Source organism: Trachinotus anak, unplaced genomic scaffold (genome assembly GCF_046630095.1).
Source record: "Trachinotus anak isolate AG129_WGS33_773 ecotype Australia unplaced genomic scaffold, CSIRO_AGI_Tana_v1 ptg000007l, whole genome shotgun sequence".
NCBI lineage: Eukaryota > Metazoa > Chordata > Actinopteri > Carangiformes > Carangidae > Trachinotus > Trachinotus anak.
Genome location: NW_027273858.1, coordinates 19,312,337 through 19,331,872, shown reverse-complemented (window position 1 = coordinate 19,331,872; position 19,536 = coordinate 19,312,337). Strand labels below are relative to the sequence as shown.

Below are 19,536 nucleotides of genomic sequence, written 5' to 3'. Positions count from 1 at the left end.
TGACACCTTTTGGCCACATGCTAATAGTTTGTGAGTGTTGCTGTTATATATTTTATATTTATGTTGTATAGTTTGGAACTTAAGAGTGTACGTGTAGTTGAAGATGCTCAGGAGCTGCAGCAGAAAGATCTCAAAAAAGATGAGCTGTGATTGGTGCATTTAGGGAAAAGGAATGGATCTTAGGACTGGTCCTAAATGTTTACCTCCATTTAGCTTGGGCCTTTTCAAGCCCTTGTTTTTGTTCTTTTTCCATTTCTGTTTTTAACTTTGTCTTTAACAACAGAGAAGAGAGAGTAGAGATGTACAGAACATCTCACTCACACAGTCACAAAATGTCTGTGCAGGATACAGATGATGCCTGCAGCCTTCTTTAGACATTTAATTTCCTTTTTCCTTCCACCTAAAGCACACCAGACCATCCAACACCACACACTGTTCAGCTTCTCTGGACCTCTGAATACAATCTCTTGTTGGGCCAGAGGAGAGTGACACATTCACTATTCCTGTGTATTTCTACATCGCCTCATTGGGTGAAAGTTTTAAGGTGTGTAACATTCAACTTTCAATCTCATGTCTGTGTGCTAAATATGAAGCTACAGTCAATAGCTAGTTAGCTTAGCTTGACATAAAGACTGGAAACGGTCTCACTTTAGCATAACAAGCTACACTGTGTGAGATGTGTGTTTAAAGTTTGTGTGACACAGCCCCGTGTCACACAAACTTTAACACACATCTCCCCCAGTTAGAAGATTCATGCATGAAAAGAATGAAACTGGTTGCTTTAAAGGTCAAAGGTCACAATAGCTCAAGAATTCATGCGCTAATTAATTATAAGGTCAACTTAACTGTGATGTCACAATGTTATGCAAAAACACCTCTGGCCATTATTCAACGCTGTAACTCAGGAACAGAGGGAGAGGTTGAGACCATATTTCACATTTGGACCGATGCTGAACTGGTGACACTAATCTTGGATATTCACTGTCGTGATTGTATAGATAGTTACTGCTGCCGGGTTGAAGACGTGTGTGAAGCAAATATGAGTCTTGACAAACATGCATGTTAACTGCAACTGGACTGGTTGAATCATACAACCACGAGGTAGTAATTCTAGTTGCTTGTTATTCTTCACCATGAGAGTCAACCCAAAATATTTGATTCAAATGGTTTTTTGAGTCACTGTCAGCAGTTTGCAGTCATAAGTTTGTATATATCTGTCAGGACCATCTGGAACCAGGCTATAGATAGCAGGTGTGTAGGTAATTGGGTGGGGGCATTATGGAGATGATGGAGCCAGATACTTAAGGAGTGTTCAGCTGTGGGAAGAGGGTAGGACTGTGACAGCAGGAGCTGTAGAGCTGTATGCAGGTGAAGCGGTCTAAACATAGCAAAACAGAGATAGAGGTCTGCAGTCTACGTGTAGAGGGGAGCATCACACACACATGGCCACTGATAGAGGAGATAGTGGCCGTGCATGTGTGTGTGTGTAAGAGAATCTGCTCTTATGTGTATGATGAGGGAAGATGTTTAGGCTTCAGTGAAATGGACTGGCAGAGAAAAGAAGTGTGTGTATTTGACTGTGTGTGTCTGTACATGTACACCACATACTGGTTGTGTGTTTATGCTGAGATGATGAGGACATTGTGTTTAGCCTTGGGAGATACCCAATGTATGTAATGTGTGTGTGTGTGTGTGTGTGTGTGTGTGTGTGTGTGTGTGTGTGTGTGTGTGTGTGTAACAGGTAGCAGATGTTTTTGCTGGAAGGAGAAATGACTTCCTCTGTTATCTGTAAAGAACAACTGTTAGTGGGCCAAGCGTGGAGCTGGGAACCATCACAGCAACTGATGAACGCTGTACCACCCTGACTTTCACACACACACACACAGTGAGGAAGTCTGCAACCCACACACAAGAAAATGTTTCCATCCACCTCCACTTTCCAACCCAATTAATTCTTCCTTAACTTGCAACATCTTCTACGTCATTGTGAACAGGGATTTGAGTTGTAGCTGAATTAAACAGTGTAAATCAGATACAGCTTGACCTCCATTCAGAACTGACTTACATTTGAAATGATTGTAAAAGGCCTGACTTAGCAGAATTGCATAAAGATTGAAGACCTTCAATGCAATAAGTTTTTCTTTTTTTTTAAATAGATAACCCCAAACATCTTGCAGGACATACAGTTGAAGTCAGAAGTTTTCATACACTTAAGTTGAAGTCATTAAAACAAATTTTTTAATTTCATGTTATCAAACTATAGTTTTGGTAAGTTGCTAAGGGTATCTATTTTGTGCATGAGACGAGTAGTTTTTCCAACAATTGTTTACAGTTTTCCTACTGATTCCCTATATCTCAGTTATTATTATGATATTTCACATTCTTAAAATGAAGTAGTGATGCTATCTAAGACAGGTAATGTATATCAAGATTAAATAATAAGAATTTAAACAAAGTAGATAGAAATTCTACCACTAACCAGTGACAGTTGTTCTTTAAGGTAGAGAGTTCACACATTTTATTCAAGAGCTGAGCCTGACCAGCTGTGAAAACTTCTGTTTTAGACTCTGTTTCTTAAGTCAGTTCTTTGAAGACAGCTTACCATAGATCAACAGTGTGAATTCATGTGTCAAATTTCATCAAAGTTGAACTTGATGTTTAAATTTACTTCAAATTTAATTTGTTTGTGGTATTTTCATTGAAATGAATAGATTTTTCTGTGGATTTTTAAAGGTCCAATATAGAATAAAGTGAGATTTCAATGTCTTATTTGATTATAAAGCTGGTCTGGGTTCTATATTAATGCTGTGAAAGTATTATAGCCCTCAGTCCACAGAGAAATGCACACAGCTGTATTCAGAAACTGAGCCAAGCCATCAGGACCTGTGTGTTGTGATGTCACAATGAAACACTCATCACACTCAGCTATTCCCCAAGCCAGGTCCACCTGCAGCCACCATCCAGCCTTGCTTGAGTTGCTTACCTTAAAAATATTTTTATTTGATCATCCAGAAAACAGTCAGTCGATCAGATTGGCTCACTGACTTGTTACTTTAGCTCCAGAGAGATGTTTGAGAGAGGAGATGTAAAACTACATTGTGATGATTTTTGTTACTTAAAATAAAGTAAAAATCACAATAAAATCACAAATAAATTTTCTCCTGGATATCAACGCTTGAGACAAAACAGCAGAAAAGTGTAAGTTCTGGGACCTTTTAATGGAGGTGTGACCAAGTCGTCACAGACACAGTGTTCTGTCAGCATGAAAACGTTTCACAGAGTTTGAATGAAAGGCCAAGAGCAGCCTGACTTGGCCTGGTTTAACTTGAAGCAGCGCTGTCCTCTGGATGGCCTCAGTCAGGGCCTCGTCTTTGATATAACATCTTAAAACACATTTGAATCACTTCCGTGCCCTAAACCTCTGCTGATACAACCAGAACTGTTTAACAAGCCCGTCGGACAGACCGGCACTAAACCAACCCGACACCGATCTCCACTCTCGACACGCGCCAGCAACAGCCATGGCCCACAATGCCTGGTACAGGCCAGAAGTATTAAAGCTGCGGCTTGTGGTGGTTTGAGGAGGGCCAACTTGGCGGATGTAATCCTTTGTGTATTTCCACAACAGAGGCTAAATGAGAGTGAGACTGAGAGGAGAAGCAGCCTGGAGAATTAGGAGTATTGCTGTCTTCTTTTCTCTGGCAGCAGTGATGTTGGTGTTGTTTCCCCAGATGCATTCTTCCCCGCCGTCTTCCAACTATTTTCTTTGGTCTGCCGTTAGGTCTGCTGCCTTTGGCTAGTGGTCTGCCTGGGCTTCCTGCGAAAACCCTTAAGAGTTGAATCAGTGGAAGAATGTGTGGGCCTGAAAACCCAGACAGCCTGCTTTTAATACGACAAAGGATTGATCTCATCCTCAGGGAGTCCCACGTGTTTGATACTGGTGTCAGACTTTAACCTTGAAGTTGTAACATTGCATCCTAGTGAGGCCACACAAGTCTGTGCAGTGTGATCATGAACAAGGATCAACAGTAACACAACTTTAGGGTTTTAGTGCTTAAGCCAAGTTTGGATGGGAGAGTGAATTTATTTGTTGATTTAAAAGACAGACATAAAAAGCAGTTACAATCTTCAAGAATAAGAGCGCAAATAATGATTGTAATAGAGAAATTTCTATTGTCCTCCTCTGTTGTTCCTCATATGGCATATGAACATTCCTGGGGCCATATTTTCACCATTCATTCTTAAACTGAAGTTAGTATTAATCTGATCATAGCATTGAAACCACCAAATTTCACAGGCCTCCTGAAGTTTCTCCACCAACTGTGAAGGAACCAAAGTTTAAGACTCTAACCTTAACAGATTTGGTAGGTTCACAAAATAATTTTAACTCAGGTCCACTTATTGGCTTTTTCTAGAGCTTTCAACCACATTTCACAGTTCATTGTAGAGTTTGCTTCCTTACCTAACTGACTCAACTCTGTCCTCTGATGAAGAATGTGAAATGCAGTTGAAACTCCTGAAAAATATAGTAAGTGATCTAGATTTGAATAAATATTGTAGTCACCCACAGAGCTTGGCTCTTTTTCCTTTGCTTTTAATATCAACTATTGAAAAATGATATATTGTAAAACTAAGGCAGTACTTGTAATGAATCTAATCAAACCTGTCACTGTGTTTAAATCTAATGGAAGAGTTGTTATTGAAGTGAGAGTGTAATGAAAGTGCCTGGGTAATATTTGATTGTGTTCAGGGGTCAAGCTTTTCCCTCAGTGTAGTTGAACATGTGCTTGAGTCTACATGGTCGACAATGTAAAGTGAACTGTGCAGACTGACCCAGTTTTTCTTTTGCTGAATCAAGGAAAGAAACAACGAAAGTCCAGTGAAATTCAGTTTCAGTTTTGAGATGAAGAAACAGAATGAGGTTGTTGAAGTGGCTCACATTTTACTCCTTTAGGAGATGGGAGCACTAATTTTTTGATCGTCAGCCTTCCACATCGACACACACACACACACACACACGTGCACACACACATGCACGCACACACACGCACACACACACACACATCTCACGCTGCCAACACAAAAATACATACCTCTCTCTCTGGACATAATGGAAATAACAAGCAGCTCCCTGGGGGCTCTTTTGGTTGCACTGCTCTTACTTTTGACAAAGTAGTAACACAGACATACACGCACCACTAAATTACTTGGTTGTCACGCCCATGCGCATATGCATGTGTGAGGGGGTATGACTTGGTGTCCATAGTCCATATGGAAGCTTTGTTTGTGCAAGAATACAGCTATACAGAGAAAGAGAGTGTGTTTATTTCTTTTTATATTTAGCCCGTCTTTATTGGGATCTCTTTTTGCCTAATTGGGTGCGTCCACACTTTGCCTAACCCCTATCTGGTTTTATGTGAGTGTCGATTTATATGTTTCTTTGTGCTTGAGTTTTACTGGACTGAGCCACGAATTGACGTGCAATTATTTGCACTTGCACTTGCTGTGTGTGTGTATGTGTGTGTGTGTGTGTGTGTGCGCGCGCGCATGTGCGTGTACGTGCGCGTGCGTGCACACATAGATGCGTATGCGTGTGTGCTCGCTGCCGCGTGTGGTCAGTCTGAGGTTGCGGCAGTGGGAGGGACGGCAGGGCAGGCTGATAACAGAGTCTGAAGGGACCTCACATCCACCACCACTATTTTTACCAGCCCCAAAAGAGGAGTAAGGCTTGTTGCAACAGAAAAACGCACGCACGCACACACACACACACACACACACACACACACACACACACACACACACACACACACACACACACACACACACAGCCATTTAGCACGTCACTAGAGAACAAGATGTGCAAATAGGTTTAGATTTTTTTCATTTTTAGTGCAGTTTTTTCTCTGTAAAATTGCAAACCAAAAGTTTTTGAGGAGGATTGATTGTTACTTAGAAAGTATATCGGGGAGTTAAAGCTGCACTAGTCAATATCTTTATATTAATAATAGATCACATTAATATGTAAAATGTGAGAAGTGGTGCTCATCATGAAGGACTGTGATGAATTGATGACTTATCACCCGGCTCTGTAGTCGCCCTCACCTCTACTTCACTGTGCTCATCAACCCTCTGTCCAGCAGGCAGCTGTTTGCAGAGTACAATGCTATGATAAACCTGCAGAGCACCACCTGCCCAGCACCAAACAGCAGACAGACATAGCTAGAGATGAGCTTGTGTATACAGTGGAGCATGAAGTGCTAAAGTAGCTAATGCTACTTTAAAGTAAAATTGACTTTTATATTCTTAACTTTTATGTAAATGAGGAATAGGAGATAGAACAGTCATTGCTCAGGTCAGGGCCTGACATAATTATGCTTTTGGCTTTTTAAAAATGTTTTATGATTTAAAAAAATGACTTCAGCAAGTTTCATAGAACTTTTAGACTTGGTGAGAAACACTGACCTGAAACTGCACAGGGCTCTTTTAAATATCTTAAATATTCTTAATTTCAGTTCACTTGAAGATATTGAGGTGTGTAGTAGTTACGTTTGAAAGTGTAATGATTCAAATGATGAATTTCCTGCAGGTGTAATACGAGCAGCAGGACTAAGAGAAGCTTCTTGCCTTATAGTGATAGTCAGAAAAAATTAAAAAAGAAAACAAAAATCTGCCTTCAGTCAGAAACTGGATTAACAGAGAAGACCCTTCAGTAGGTGCCTGCGCTGCTGTCTTATCGTCTCCCATTCATTTTAGCTTGATCCAGTCCCAGCATCTCCTCCCACATGGGGTGTAGTTCTGTACTCTGTTTTTGGGAGGAGGAACAGGGAGGCTGCATTTTCTATAAATATTCCGGTTTTCTCTGTGCCGGGCTGGATTGAGCTGGTTGAGACTCCCATGCAGGGACTTCCCAACCCAGTGGCTGAGGTGTAATGGTGGAGTGCACAGAGAGGGAATGAAGACGTAGGGCTTTGGAACCAGTGCTGGTGCTGGCGCTCCTGCTGCTGCGCCAACCTTTCAATGTGCAGGGCTGTGCTTCTGAATGAGTCTACCGATTTCAAACTCGGCATGTAATAACACAAAGTATTGAGAAACACATTTCAGTCAAAAAGCAGCGGAGTTACATTATTCTGGGGCGTATCCAGGATCGTCCACGTTACCTCAAACATGATTGTTGTTGAGTTTAATGCCACGTCAGATGATCTGTTGACCACCAAGTCAAAATTTACAGTGTTTATATTTGTACATCATCCGAGGCCACATTTGATGAAGACTTCTTTTGTTCCCAGTTTTTCCTGAAATGTAACCTTCTTTCTTTCCTCACTTTCTCCACAGCTCATGATTTTTCTAGTTGCATGCAATCTTGTTTGGGTTTATATGGTGACATGACCCTGCCCTCGACATAGTGTTACACTTGGTTGTATACAAGCAGGTTCAAGAGGCCAGAACGTAGCTGATATCACTGGTTTAAGATTTGCCAGACTTGTTGCCAGTCCAGCAAAATTGCCCTGCATCATGAAAACAGATGTCCCAGGTCCAGCATGGTTATCAAGATTATTCTAGTCTGGTAGCGTTGTGTTGCACAAACAGGGGGATGGGATGCAGCTGGAATAATTTGCTACTCTCTTGTCAAACACATCAAGAGATCATTGTTTCAATTGGATCAAATGTGTAAATTTGCAGATTGCAGTTCTCTGCAGGTGAGCTTTCCTAGAATCGTCAGCCACATGGGATTCATGGAAGTGAATGAGAAGGTCAGGGAATAATTGTAGAGGCTGTTTAAAGTGTGATTGAGTCTTTAGAGCCAGTTTTTTGACAGTAGAATTACCTGGATGTAATATTTGGTTTGGGAATGAGCTCCGTCTCTTGTGCCTTGTACAGAGTGACAGTGAGAGGAACAAGGACCTAGGGGTGTGGAAGCTGTTTGTGTGAGCCTGTGGGTGTTGCCTGGGCGTGGAGACTGCAGGAGAAGAGGAGGGGCAGGCCAAGACTCAGTGGCCAGGCTTGGTGCTACGTGGTCGGCCTGGTTTTTCCCCACGTTGCCTTCCTTGCACAGCGTAATGAATGGCTTCCTACTGGTCTGTGGCCGTGGCCCCGGCTTAAAGAGTATACTTACCAAGGCCCAGAATACACACCCCAGCCAGCCAGCCGGCCAGCCAGCCTGTGTCCTGGCCTCCGAACACTCCCAACCACCAGTCCACCTGCTGCTAACTGGCTTTCTCTCACACTGTCACATCAGTCACAATGACAAGAATGATTTTTTTATTAAGTATATATTTTCTTTCACCACAAGCTGTGCAGTTACTGCAGGTCTTTTAAGTCACACATGTATGAAGGATCAGAGCTCAAGTGCCAGAAAGGAGAAGGGATGACCCTCACCGTCTTCTCTTCAAGATCAAATTCAGTTTAGCACCTGGTTTAATAACTCTGTAGTAAGGCTGGGCAATGAACTCATGAAATGTTGCCCATCGGTTAATTGTGTTAATTCTTTTCCCGATGTGTGCGTTCATGAGCTGCCCCCTTTAAAAAAAAAAAACACTGCCTGATGTTCAGTCACATGCCTCCACCCTATCCCACTAATGTTAGTCAATGTCGACCAAAAGCGAAGTTGGTGATATATTGACAGTCTTAAACTGTTTTTTATATATATATATATATATATATAGTTGCTGAAATTTGGCACATTTTGGCTTCAGTGAAAACAACACTGAACAAAAATAAGGCAAATTTCAAGGTTAAAACCACCAATTCATTTAATCACTTGGAACACAGTCACTTTGCTGAATATGAAGAGTGCATTGCTCAAAAGAGAGAGGCCGATATGCACCAAAGTCATCGTTCATTAATCTTAATTGAGGTAATGATATTGATTTGAAGTCACATCAACCAGCCCTTATATCACTCTGTGGAATTAACAGGCTTATGTGTCTGGATGTTTGTCTCAACATTATGTTTCCAAACATGATTTTGTCATATTCAGTTTGGAGAGGCTCATCTATTTTAAGAGTCCAAGAAACACTCAGAAGTCATACTAGATTGACAAGACCAGGAATCAGATGTAAACATTGATATGTATAGACACACATTTAATTACCAAATCCACTAGCTTCCCTCTTGATTAATCACAATGCAGTATCTATTTAAGAAACCATTTCTGATATAATATAAAAGACTAATGGATTTCTGCAGTGAGAAATGGTCTCCAGGTTTACCCTTGAAGTAATTTCCATTTAAAACCACTTTTTGATAAGTGTCTGTTGGTGTTAGTGTCCACACAGGCAGTGTTTTGAACCAGTTACTATGTTGCATTTAAACTGAACTGTTGTGCACAAACAGAAAAATATCTATGAAAAGCAGTGTAATTTGAACAGAAGGTCCACAGTTACTAACTCAGTAACACAAAGATAAATCCTGCACATCTCCTTTTATAACTTGCCCTGATCTGATTTGTCGCATCAAAGCTGACTGGAGGTGAATTTCATGATTTGTAGAAACACAAAGGCATCACATAATAAATGTAGTCTTTAGTCTTAAACTGTTAAAAATTATCTACAATTCATCAGTTTTCTGTGGCAGCTTGTCCTGCTCAGGGTCACTGGGGGATTGGTACCAATCCCAGCTCACTTTAGGCAGGTGGGGTACACACCAGACATGTCAGCAGTCCGTCACAGGGCTGACGCAGAAGAGACAGAAACCCACATACACAACAACTGACTGTGTAGAGTCTCCGGCTGAACCCAGGACCCCTTTTTGTTGTGAGGTGCCACCCAGTGCACATACCTGTTCAAACACTTGTAAACATGGCAACATTGAGGTCAGGCTGATCTGCTCATGTATGAATGATAGTCCTCACATGTATATAAATTCATGTAAGTGTGTGTATTTGTGTGTGTGCAGGTGCTGTTTCTTCTGCGCTCCTACCAGACTGACTCGCACAGACCCCTGCCAGCAGGAAATGGCATCGGCGAAGCCCTCAGTCAGCGCATGTGGCTCGCCTCTCGGTAATCCTAGACACACACACGCATACATACACAGATAAGCATCCCTCCCTCTTTTCCAACTCGCTCACCAGAAGAATGGCTCCTTGTGTCGCTGCTGATCCCCTCCCTGGCCGTGTCCGCTTCATGTCCTGCCCAGGCTTCCATTTCAAAGAGACCGCCTGCTGTCCCCCCTCCTCCCCTTGCCCCCCCCAGCCCTCTCACCCAAGATCGAGGCCTCAAGATGGGGCACAGATTACCTTGTCGGCCTCCTCCCACCTAGCTGAGGTCAGGCCCAGGTCTCCAGTCTCCCCTGTGCTGCGGCCTACAGCAGATAACACAGGGTCGCTGGGTTAGCAACACTAGCCCCGCTAGCTCCGCTTGGTTACACTCATGAGCCTTTATTAAGATGACGGGGTGAATTCTTGCTCACCGGAGCGCGGCCACAGACTGTCCGTTTGATCATGCAGCCCCGCAGAGCCCAGCATTCAGATCTAAGGACACCACAGGTCAGAGGATCTCTGTTTTTGGAAAAAGAAAACCTCCTTTCTCGTCCAGAACACCACTAATTTGAAGCGGCCACCTTCCAAAGAGGATGGAATGCATTGTTCGTCTGGTCTGAGTCAGTGTTTGGTTTTTGGCCTCACATCGTCCCCCGTGTTGTGTCATTTTGGACTTTTTCTGGATCCCAGAAGGTATCGACGCTGTAACAATGACTGCAGACACTTGTGCAGCTCACTCAGTTGACTTTGGCTTTGTGGCGCTGCAGCAGACTCTGTCCCGGCCGATCAGAATATCTCCAGTGTTTTGTTTGGATTGTGATCTAATGATTCAACTTCTTTCATCCTATTTTATAATGTTACCTCACATTCATACACACAAACACATTCAGCCCACTTCACAGGACCCATCCCTTCCCAAGTCTGTTCTCACTTAGGCCACAAACACACAACCACCCACACACTCCACTTTGCCCCTCTGCCCATACTCTGTCCCGTGTATTGTGTATGTGTGTGTGCATGAAGTGTGCAAAACATTTGTGTGTGGGCGTGTGTGTGTTATTAATATCCGAGTGATGAAAATGTGACGTCAAGCTCGCACACTGTGTCCCTTGTTCTCACGCACACACACTTGTGGGCTGTCACAGTGTTGTGGTCATATCCTTAACTGAACACACACACACACACACACTACTTCACTTACATACAAACCGTAGGCTGACATAACACATTTATTTCAACATTCATAAATGATACAACGATAACAATGCTATCATGAATGAGGAACTGGCTTCATAGTAAATTCGTTACAAATGCTTCCTTGATGGTGCAGCTGCAGGCGTCTCATGTGATGGTCTGCACTTTTGGCTTCAAATGAAAATACACATCAGTGTCCTGTTCAGCATTTTATCCTGCAAGCTGTTGACACGGTAATCACAGTAACTTTTTGTTTAACTTATCATCCAATCGCACGGCTCCAGACTAACTTTTCCACTGGTGGCACTGGCGCTACCAACTTTCTCAGATGGTCACACCAGCACATGATTTGGTTTTACCCCTTTTTTGATAGCAGCTGTAACACTGAAATTTCCCCTTGGGGATGAATAAAGTAGTCTTAGGCCATTTAATATGTTCAGTTATCAATAACTGGGCCAGTCTCCCTGTCCCTGCCACTGAGAGGCATGATGCTGCCACCGTCATGCTTCACCATAGGGAGGGTATTAGCCAGGTGCTGAGCAGTGGCTGGTGTTTGCCAGACACAGAAGTGTTTGGAGTTCAGTTTTTGTCTCATCAGACCAGAGAATCTTTTCCCTCATGCTCTCAGAGTCCTTTAAATGCCTTTAAAAACTCTAAGCAGTTTGGCATTTACTCAAAGTGGCTTCCATTTAGCCAGTCTACCATGAAGGCCTGATTAATGAAGGGCGGCTGAGATGCTCATCCTTTCAGTGGGTTCGTTCTCTCTGCAGAAGGCTTCTGCTCTGTCAGAGTGACCACTGGGTTCTTAGTCACCCCCTAGACCAGGGCTGTTCCTGCTCAGTTACTCAGTTTGGCTGGACGTAAACTGTAGGAAGTGTCCTGATGGTTCCAAACTTGTTTCATTTCACAGTAATTGAGGCCACTGTGCTCCTGGGAACACTCAAAGCTTTAGAAATGCTTTTATATCCTTATCCTGATCTATGTCTCACCACAGTTTTATCGCAGAAGTCTACAGAGAGTTTCTTAGACTTCATGGCTTGTTTTTTATGGAAACATCTCAAGGATAATTAAAGCAAACAGGATGCACATGACCACAGTTTAAAGAACCACGCAACGAGTACTGAATACTTTTGTAAATGAGAAATATCAGTTTTTTGATTTTCATTGAATTTGCAAACATTTCTACAACATGTTTTCACTTTATTATTATTATGGATTATTAGGTGTAAAAGAAGCTCCAGAAAAACAATAGTAAATGTACCTTTAGTGTCTAACTTGAACCAAAGAAGAACTTTCACCCTCGTTTTCCCATCATACACACTGGAATCATTAATATCTGCTTCTGCCAGTTTAAAGCCACAGCAGGAGGTTTGATCAGCACAAGGAAAAAATTACTTCAGACCAAAGATCACATTGAATCACATCAAATCATAAGTTTCTCACAACCAGTAAATGAATTGATTTACACATGTCCAGTGCCCTACTTCAGTATTTTGTGGTGACGCATGAGTCTGTTTGTGAGGAAAATCTCTGTCTGGTAAATAGATGGCCAGAGGCTGCAGTGTTACTGCTCTTGACCTCTGATAAGAGGTTTAACAAAATGTCTTCAATGAGGCAGCCTTCATTATAAAAGTCTCTTAAACATAACGTTTGTGTTTTTTTTCATTGAATTCAAAACCAGAGCCTAAAAAAAAAAAATCATCTTTGAGGTTAAACTGATTTTCTTTAGTTTTCTGTGCGAGATCGACGGCAAAATTAATTATCCAAGGTTCATTTGTTGCAATAATGAAGGAAACACTCTTTGTTTGTTTGTGTCTCTTCTTAGGCAGAACAGCTGTGTGGTGACCAGAGGAGCCTTTCTGGATGTGTTGGTGTGTCTCTGTGGGCCGAAGATCAGTCTTCTGGAAGGTGAGTGGTGACGGTGTGGCTGGTTTTAATCTTTAATCTTTTTTTTTTTATGGAGGGTGTAGCCTTTAGATTCACATCAGTCACAAATAATCTGCCAGGAATTTGATATTGACTTGTTTTCAAGCCCAATAAACAAAGGAGCCCTCCAACCCACTCCTGTCAGATGATCCACTTCTGCACTGTCTGTCCATACTTTACATAAAATATGCCTGAATACACTGTATGATGTGATGCTGTTCAGCTCGTGAGCAGGAACATGTTTTGGTTTTTTGGTTAAATTGTCCTTTTCCTGCCCTCCACTTCCCTAACTCACAAGTTATAAAAATATTGGATTGGCTTCTAGACATGTCACTCAAACAATTTACATGACTTCAGCAAAAGTCTTATAATTTTCTTATAGTGAAGAAAGTTTTACACAGATCCCAGGGGATATAACATATTATGTATAAATTTGGTCCCATAACTTCAGATTGATATGTTTTACAATCAAACTACAAGCTACACTGAATTTTGTAAAGTTTATAAAGTTATATTTTACCTTTTCTATAGCAAATAGGTAATTAAGTTATTAGAAAATATTATTAGATAGAATGTGATACATTTTAGGGTAATAATTGATTTTCCATTCATTATTTACCCAAGGAATGAATACTGAACCGAAGTGTAAAAGGAAATGTATTATAGAGAAATTTAAAACATCTCATCCCACAGGCGATTTTTTAAAATTTGATCCTCAAATCCATTTAATGAGGTCTGTGATTGTCTCTGGTGCTGTTTGTACTTTTGTTATGTTTGACTGTGTTTGTTTGTCTCTTGTAAAAGAGATCTTAATCTCAATGAGTTAACCTCATTAAAACCTGATTAAAAGTTGCAAATAAAATCAACACTTAATGAAAATAATTTATATCACTGAATTTGGGAGTTTTACTGAATATTCAAGTCTCAGGTTGAGTGTAAAATGTTTGAATCATAATCGTCTAGAATTAGTTTACTCTCTCTAGTTTTCTTAGATCTTGATTTGGAGGGTCTTTTGCTGATGTCAGCCAGTTGCTGGGGAGTTTCTAATGTCAGTCAGCAGCAACTGTGTTCCCTCCCTTTGCTGTGAGTTTGACTTTGAATACTTCTACGTCTGAACAGGCAACCTCACAACGTTTGCCGGCGAGGCTGTCCGCTGTGCTCTCCATTTAGACGGATCGTTGACAGACATCAGCTTCATGTCTCGGGTAGTTCAGAGAAACCCCCCTGGTGGTGTGCGTGTGTGTATGTGTGTGTGTGTGTGTGTGTGTGTGTGGGTGTGGGGGGGGGTGTTGTTGTGTGCACATGTGCACAGATTGGCGGGGGTCTCCACAGTGGAGGAATGTGAAACCAAAGGCGAGCGATCTCTGACAGATGGTGGGATTGTGCCTATGACCCAGTTTATGGAGGAGTGCTGTACGGAGAGGGAAAAAAAAGGGAGAGGAGGGGGAGGCACTTATGTTTTCGGTCGGCCATGTGCTGAACACATGTTCGCCTTGACAGTGGAAATACCGGGGATTTCTCAAAACAAGCCTGTAGATTGAGGACCCGGCCTGGCCCGACTTGGCTCTGCTCCTTACATAACTAAATAAGCACTCTTTAGCTTACACACCTCTAATGCCTCTCTATTATTATCATAAGTCTGTCTTTGGCTGCATTTTCTCACCCTCTCCATGGTGGGGTTTGAGCCCTCAGTGGGTCTGTCTTTCTATTTCTCTTTTCTTCCCCCCGTCATTACCAATCCCTCTTTTCCTGTTGTGTAATTGCACTTTTCAGACAAATCAGATGTTGAGTTAAAAAGCCACAGGTTGGGTGAGTTCATATGAAAGCAGCAGGCCTCACCAGTGCCTGGCACCAGGGCTAAAGGTGAACGGTTGGCTTTTTCAATATTACTTCTCTTTTCCCCTTTTAACTGGCTCCCTGCATTAAATAGGAACTTTGCATTTACCAGCCAATTCCTCTTGCCTCTGAACACAAGTCTGTGTGTGTGTGTGTGTGTGTGTGTGTGTGTGTGTGTGTGTGTGTGTGTGTGTGTGTGTGTGTGTGTGTGTGTGTGTGTGTGTGTGTGTGTGCGTGTGTGCGCATGTGCGTGTGTGCGTGTGCGTGCTTGCCCCGGCCCTTTGATCCAGGCGGACTCATAAAAAAGCCTCCACTGTTCATTGCTTCATCTCTACCTCTGCCGGTCTTCTGTTTCTCTGCCAGTAAAATGAGAAGAAAGTATTTCCTACTTTCTTCTGACACAAATTGAGGAAAAAAAAAATCAGACAAAGATGTTGAAAGCATCAGTGAATTTGCTGGAATTTGATGTGTTTCCATCAGCGTGGCAGCAGATGAAGGTGGAGCGTCAGTGTTCCTCTGTCTAAGAATCTGGAATCAGCCTCAGTTTATTTCCTGGTAAATCCTTAGTTGTCTGTTCTGAAAATGCTTTTTAAATCATAAATTTCATGGTGTCAGTCATGCTGAGCGATTAAATATTTTGTTATCCTCACAGTAGTACTTTATAGTGACTTATGACCTCATTACAGATGTTGCAGGACAGATGTGGAATTTTTCAGGCCTATCTTAATACAAGCCTTACACCCTACATCAGGGTTTCTGGCAATGTATGCTCGTCGACCCCCTACTGAGCTTAGGCATCAGGGAATTTGTGGCCATTCGATTAGAAACCTGGATGTAATGGTTGAAAACCTGATCATCTGCTGGTTAAAATGCACAGTATTATAATAGGAACAGCTGCAAACCCGGGACAGATCCCGGAAAGCCATCATCTCATGGGTGAAGAAAATCCAGAAAGGTTTTACTGTCTCTTTACCTGCCCTGTCATTGAGACTAGACTGGATTCACTTCACTTGCTGTAATCACACCTCATTCAAAATCCAGAGTCCTTGTTCTGTACAACATTGCTTCATCAAGTCCAGCCCTTTTGAGATTTTGGCCACTAGCACTCTGGAGCACTAATGTTTTTGCGAGTTTGTCCCCATTTTGTTTGTATGTTATACACAAGCTGACAACTGGCCACCATAAAGTGCCAAGAAGCACTTGCAGCGCCCTGCAGACGTGATGAAGAAGACTGCAGGTGAGCAGACATGGATGTAAACAAAACAGCGTTTGAAATATCAAAACATTAGTTTTTCCTCAAAATATTTTGTAAGGAGAAAGACGCATTCAACACAATAGTTCGGCCTCCAGGACACATGCTGTGTGTTATGGTGAAAAACACTGAATGTAAATATACATTTGTTTATTTACAAGAAAAACTCTACAGGGCACCTTTAAGCTAATATTAGCCTTTAGCAGTCTGAGTTTTCAAAACAAATCGAATGAATCTTCATCCTGTGTGTTGCAGGTACTGTGGGTTTACTGCCGTTTGTGCTGCTACAAATGAAACCACCAGAACGTGTCCCTCTGCAACAGATCACAGGACATGTTACCAGGGAATTTTGTGTCAATAAGACAGTAACTTAAATACCTGCTCCATTTATCTTGGTTTCAAATTAACTCGAGGATACATTTTTGTGTGGAATGAAGACTGTGGATTTTGTTATCCATTTCTCACAGTGCAGTTGCGCTGTGACGGGATCCAGTCAGTATGTAGAGGAGGAATGATTACAGCCTCAGTGAACATACTATACATGTGTAAAAAATCCTGTCCTGTAAATGTAATCTGTTTGTGCACACATAAAAGTGTGCTGCCATAATTAGATTTCCAGTAACTCCAGCACATTGGTATAGTGTTCATGTGTGACAGCTTGGTAGGCCCCGTGGTTTCATATTTGGATACACTCATAAACACTGAGACATGCTTTTTTGTCATAAATATGCACAAACCGCTGCAATCCAGTGTCAAGAGAAGAGCTTTGTATCCCCCCTCCTCCTCCTCCTCCTCCTCCTCATCCTCCTCCTCCTCCTCTGAAACACTATATGATACTCCACTCTCCACATCATACCCTCCACAGCGGTGCTTTTCAATTATAGATCAAGACACATTAAGAGGTTGCGAAATATAGGAAAGATTTCAGTGTAAAAATTGACAATCTCATTTTATCCATATGAAAAGAGAAAGCACTGCTCTTTGGTTGAACAGCTCATAGACACAGGTAACCTGTGAGGAGGGGTCACAGGAAGGCCTTGCTTTGGTTACACAAAGTCATGAGCTGCAAGGGTTGGGAACTAGTGTCTAAATGCCTTTAAAACAAATCAGATGAAAACATTGAAATCTCCTAAAATGTGGTAATGAACTCTTTCACAATTCTGCCAAAGTAGTCTCTAAGTGCTATCTGAAGTTATCTACTAAAAATGTGTGTCTTTCACTTCTCCTTCGTGTCCTTGGGTCCACTGCCTGTCATACTTTTCTTTCTTATTTAACAGTAATTTGATGAAGGAGCAAAACTTTGTCATGAATTTAGGGAACTAAAATCTACCACGACTGGTCGACAAAATTGTCGTAACTTGCTGTTATTTATATCACAAAGACACTTTAAGGGTATTGAACAACCCCCCCCCCCCATATATATGTGGTGACAGAGCTTTTAGGGTAATTAGAGGGATGGACCCCGGCAAATTGTAAAGCTCCATCAGCATTAGAAGGAGGTCAGCTCTCACAGTGGCAGACACACACACACACACGCACACAGATGTAGCGTCTGGGGTTTGTTTTTCACAGTTTGGGTAATGACGGTGGAAGTTGATGTGAAATCCAGCTGTGTGCTTGCATGTGAGAGCACGTGCAAGTGTCTCGCCGAAGTTCTAGCTTGACACAGCAAAGCGTCTTTACTGCCGGTGGGCTGTGGACAGGGCTGATGGAGGGCCAGGAGGCTCGCTGACACACACACACCTACACACAAGTGCCCTTCTGCACTCTTTCCTTCTGTGGTACATCAGTGCAAACAAAAATCATGCAGATATCCCTTCATCATGTTGTTAAAGTGTGTGGTGGTGGCGTTGGACTGGACTTGGGTTTTCACCTGACAGTTTAGTTCGGATCACTAAATGCTTTGTGGACCAGCGTACCGTCCTTCATTCTCCATCCAAACCCGGTTCAGTCCCTGTCTTCCTCTAAACCACCAACTGTAAGGTCGGCCCAGGTTTATTTAAACCACATGTTGTGGTTACATTTAGTTTAAATATTTGACCTGTACTGTAAAACAGGCCGTCACACATATAGCACTTGTGTTCCTTTCTGCTGCTCACACATAAACCCTTACAAAGGTTAGACAAAGTCTCACTGAGACACGTGAGCAGCAGATGACGTGAATCTAGTTCTCTCCAGCCTTGTTGGGGAAGATTCAGGGTTGTGACTTGTCCACATGCTGTCGGAGCTGTGCCCTTCTTCGATTGTTTTCATAGCTTCAGTGCAGACTGGAGTTTCATTTTGGGTGTTTACACAGGAACGCTAATGACACCAGGTTAATGTTGGCTCTTTCAAGTTTCAGGTTTCATGTAGTAAAACATCATAATTCCACAGTGGAAATCAACAGAACCACAGACCTTGATAAGTGATGTGAGGAGGTGTTTATGTTTCTAATGATTACCATTCTCACCGACTACACTTAGCATGACAGCAGGCTAACATCTGCTCTATAGCACAAAACAGTGAAAATGCTGCTGAGGATGATGGGAATGTTATTTGATTTGCAGGTATTTGGTCATAAACCCAAGTATAGAAGTAGAGCTGAAAAAAATTGTCAATTAATTAGTTGATTGAATTAATCAGCAACTATTTTTTATAATCAATCGTGTTGATCATTTTTCAAGTGAAAATTCTAATCATTACCTTGTTCGAACTCTCAATTGTGATTTGGACCCAACCTGTTGTGTTTTTCTTCGTCTGATGTGATATCACATTGAACATCTTTCAGTTCTGGACTGTTTATAAAACAAAACAAGTAATTTTAAGATGTCACCCAGACTTTGGGAAAGTGAAACAGGCATGATAAACTATTTTGTGACATGGATTAATTGAGAAAATAATCAGCAGATTAATTGATAATGAATAAAGAAAATCCTCAATATAGTCCCAAACCAAAGTATTGGAGAAATTATTAATTTTGTGTAGATGGTGCTGCTAAATAACAAGATTTTACAATTCATCCTCTGGGAGTATGAACAGTTTCTGGATCATCAGACAGAGGGTGCTCTCCCGAGAGCCAAGCCACTAACGTGAACAAAGCTTCAAAGTACAAAGTTGTGTACAAAGATTTGAATCTTCACCTGTGTTGGGCTCTCTGTGCTGTGTCTCCATAAACGTCTGAAACAGCATTTAAACCCCAACACTAACACACTCCACTGACACCTGCACCAACATTTATTAACAGGCAAGTCTGAGGCTTTGTTTGCAGCGTGTTGTGCTGAGTGTCCTGAAATATCAAACAGTAACCACAGCTCCTTGGAGTCCGGACCCAGTCCAGGCACAGGTTTGCACATGAGCAACATAAAGAGACACA

At 41.9% G+C, this 19,536-nt stretch overlaps 1 protein-coding gene and 1 long non-coding RNA gene across 3 annotated transcripts in view; one reads left to right on the top strand and one right to left on the bottom strand.

Annotated features, from left to right (window-relative positions):
- The window catches only part of thada (THADA armadillo repeat containing), a 93,009-nt gene that overhangs the window by 47,798 nt on the left and 25,675 nt on the right, over positions 1 to 19,536 (top strand). For both annotated transcript variants that reach the window (XM_071481245.1, XM_071481246.1), the window contains exons 30-31: positions 9,895 to 9,998; positions 12,996 to 13,078. In XM_071481245.1, the coding sequence (XP_071337346.1) occupies positions 9,895 to 9,998; positions 12,996 to 13,078 (187 nt within the window). The remainder of the gene's footprint in view (positions 1 to 9,894; positions 9,999 to 12,995; positions 13,079 to 19,536) is intronic.
- Positions 1,682 to 5,413, bottom strand: LOC139623208 (uncharacterized). Its single transcript, XR_011691451.1, has 2 exons — positions 5,094 to 5,413; positions 1,682 to 3,817 (listed from the first exon to the last, which is right to left on the bottom strand). It is a non-coding gene; the product is annotated as an uncharacterized lncRNA (long non-coding RNA).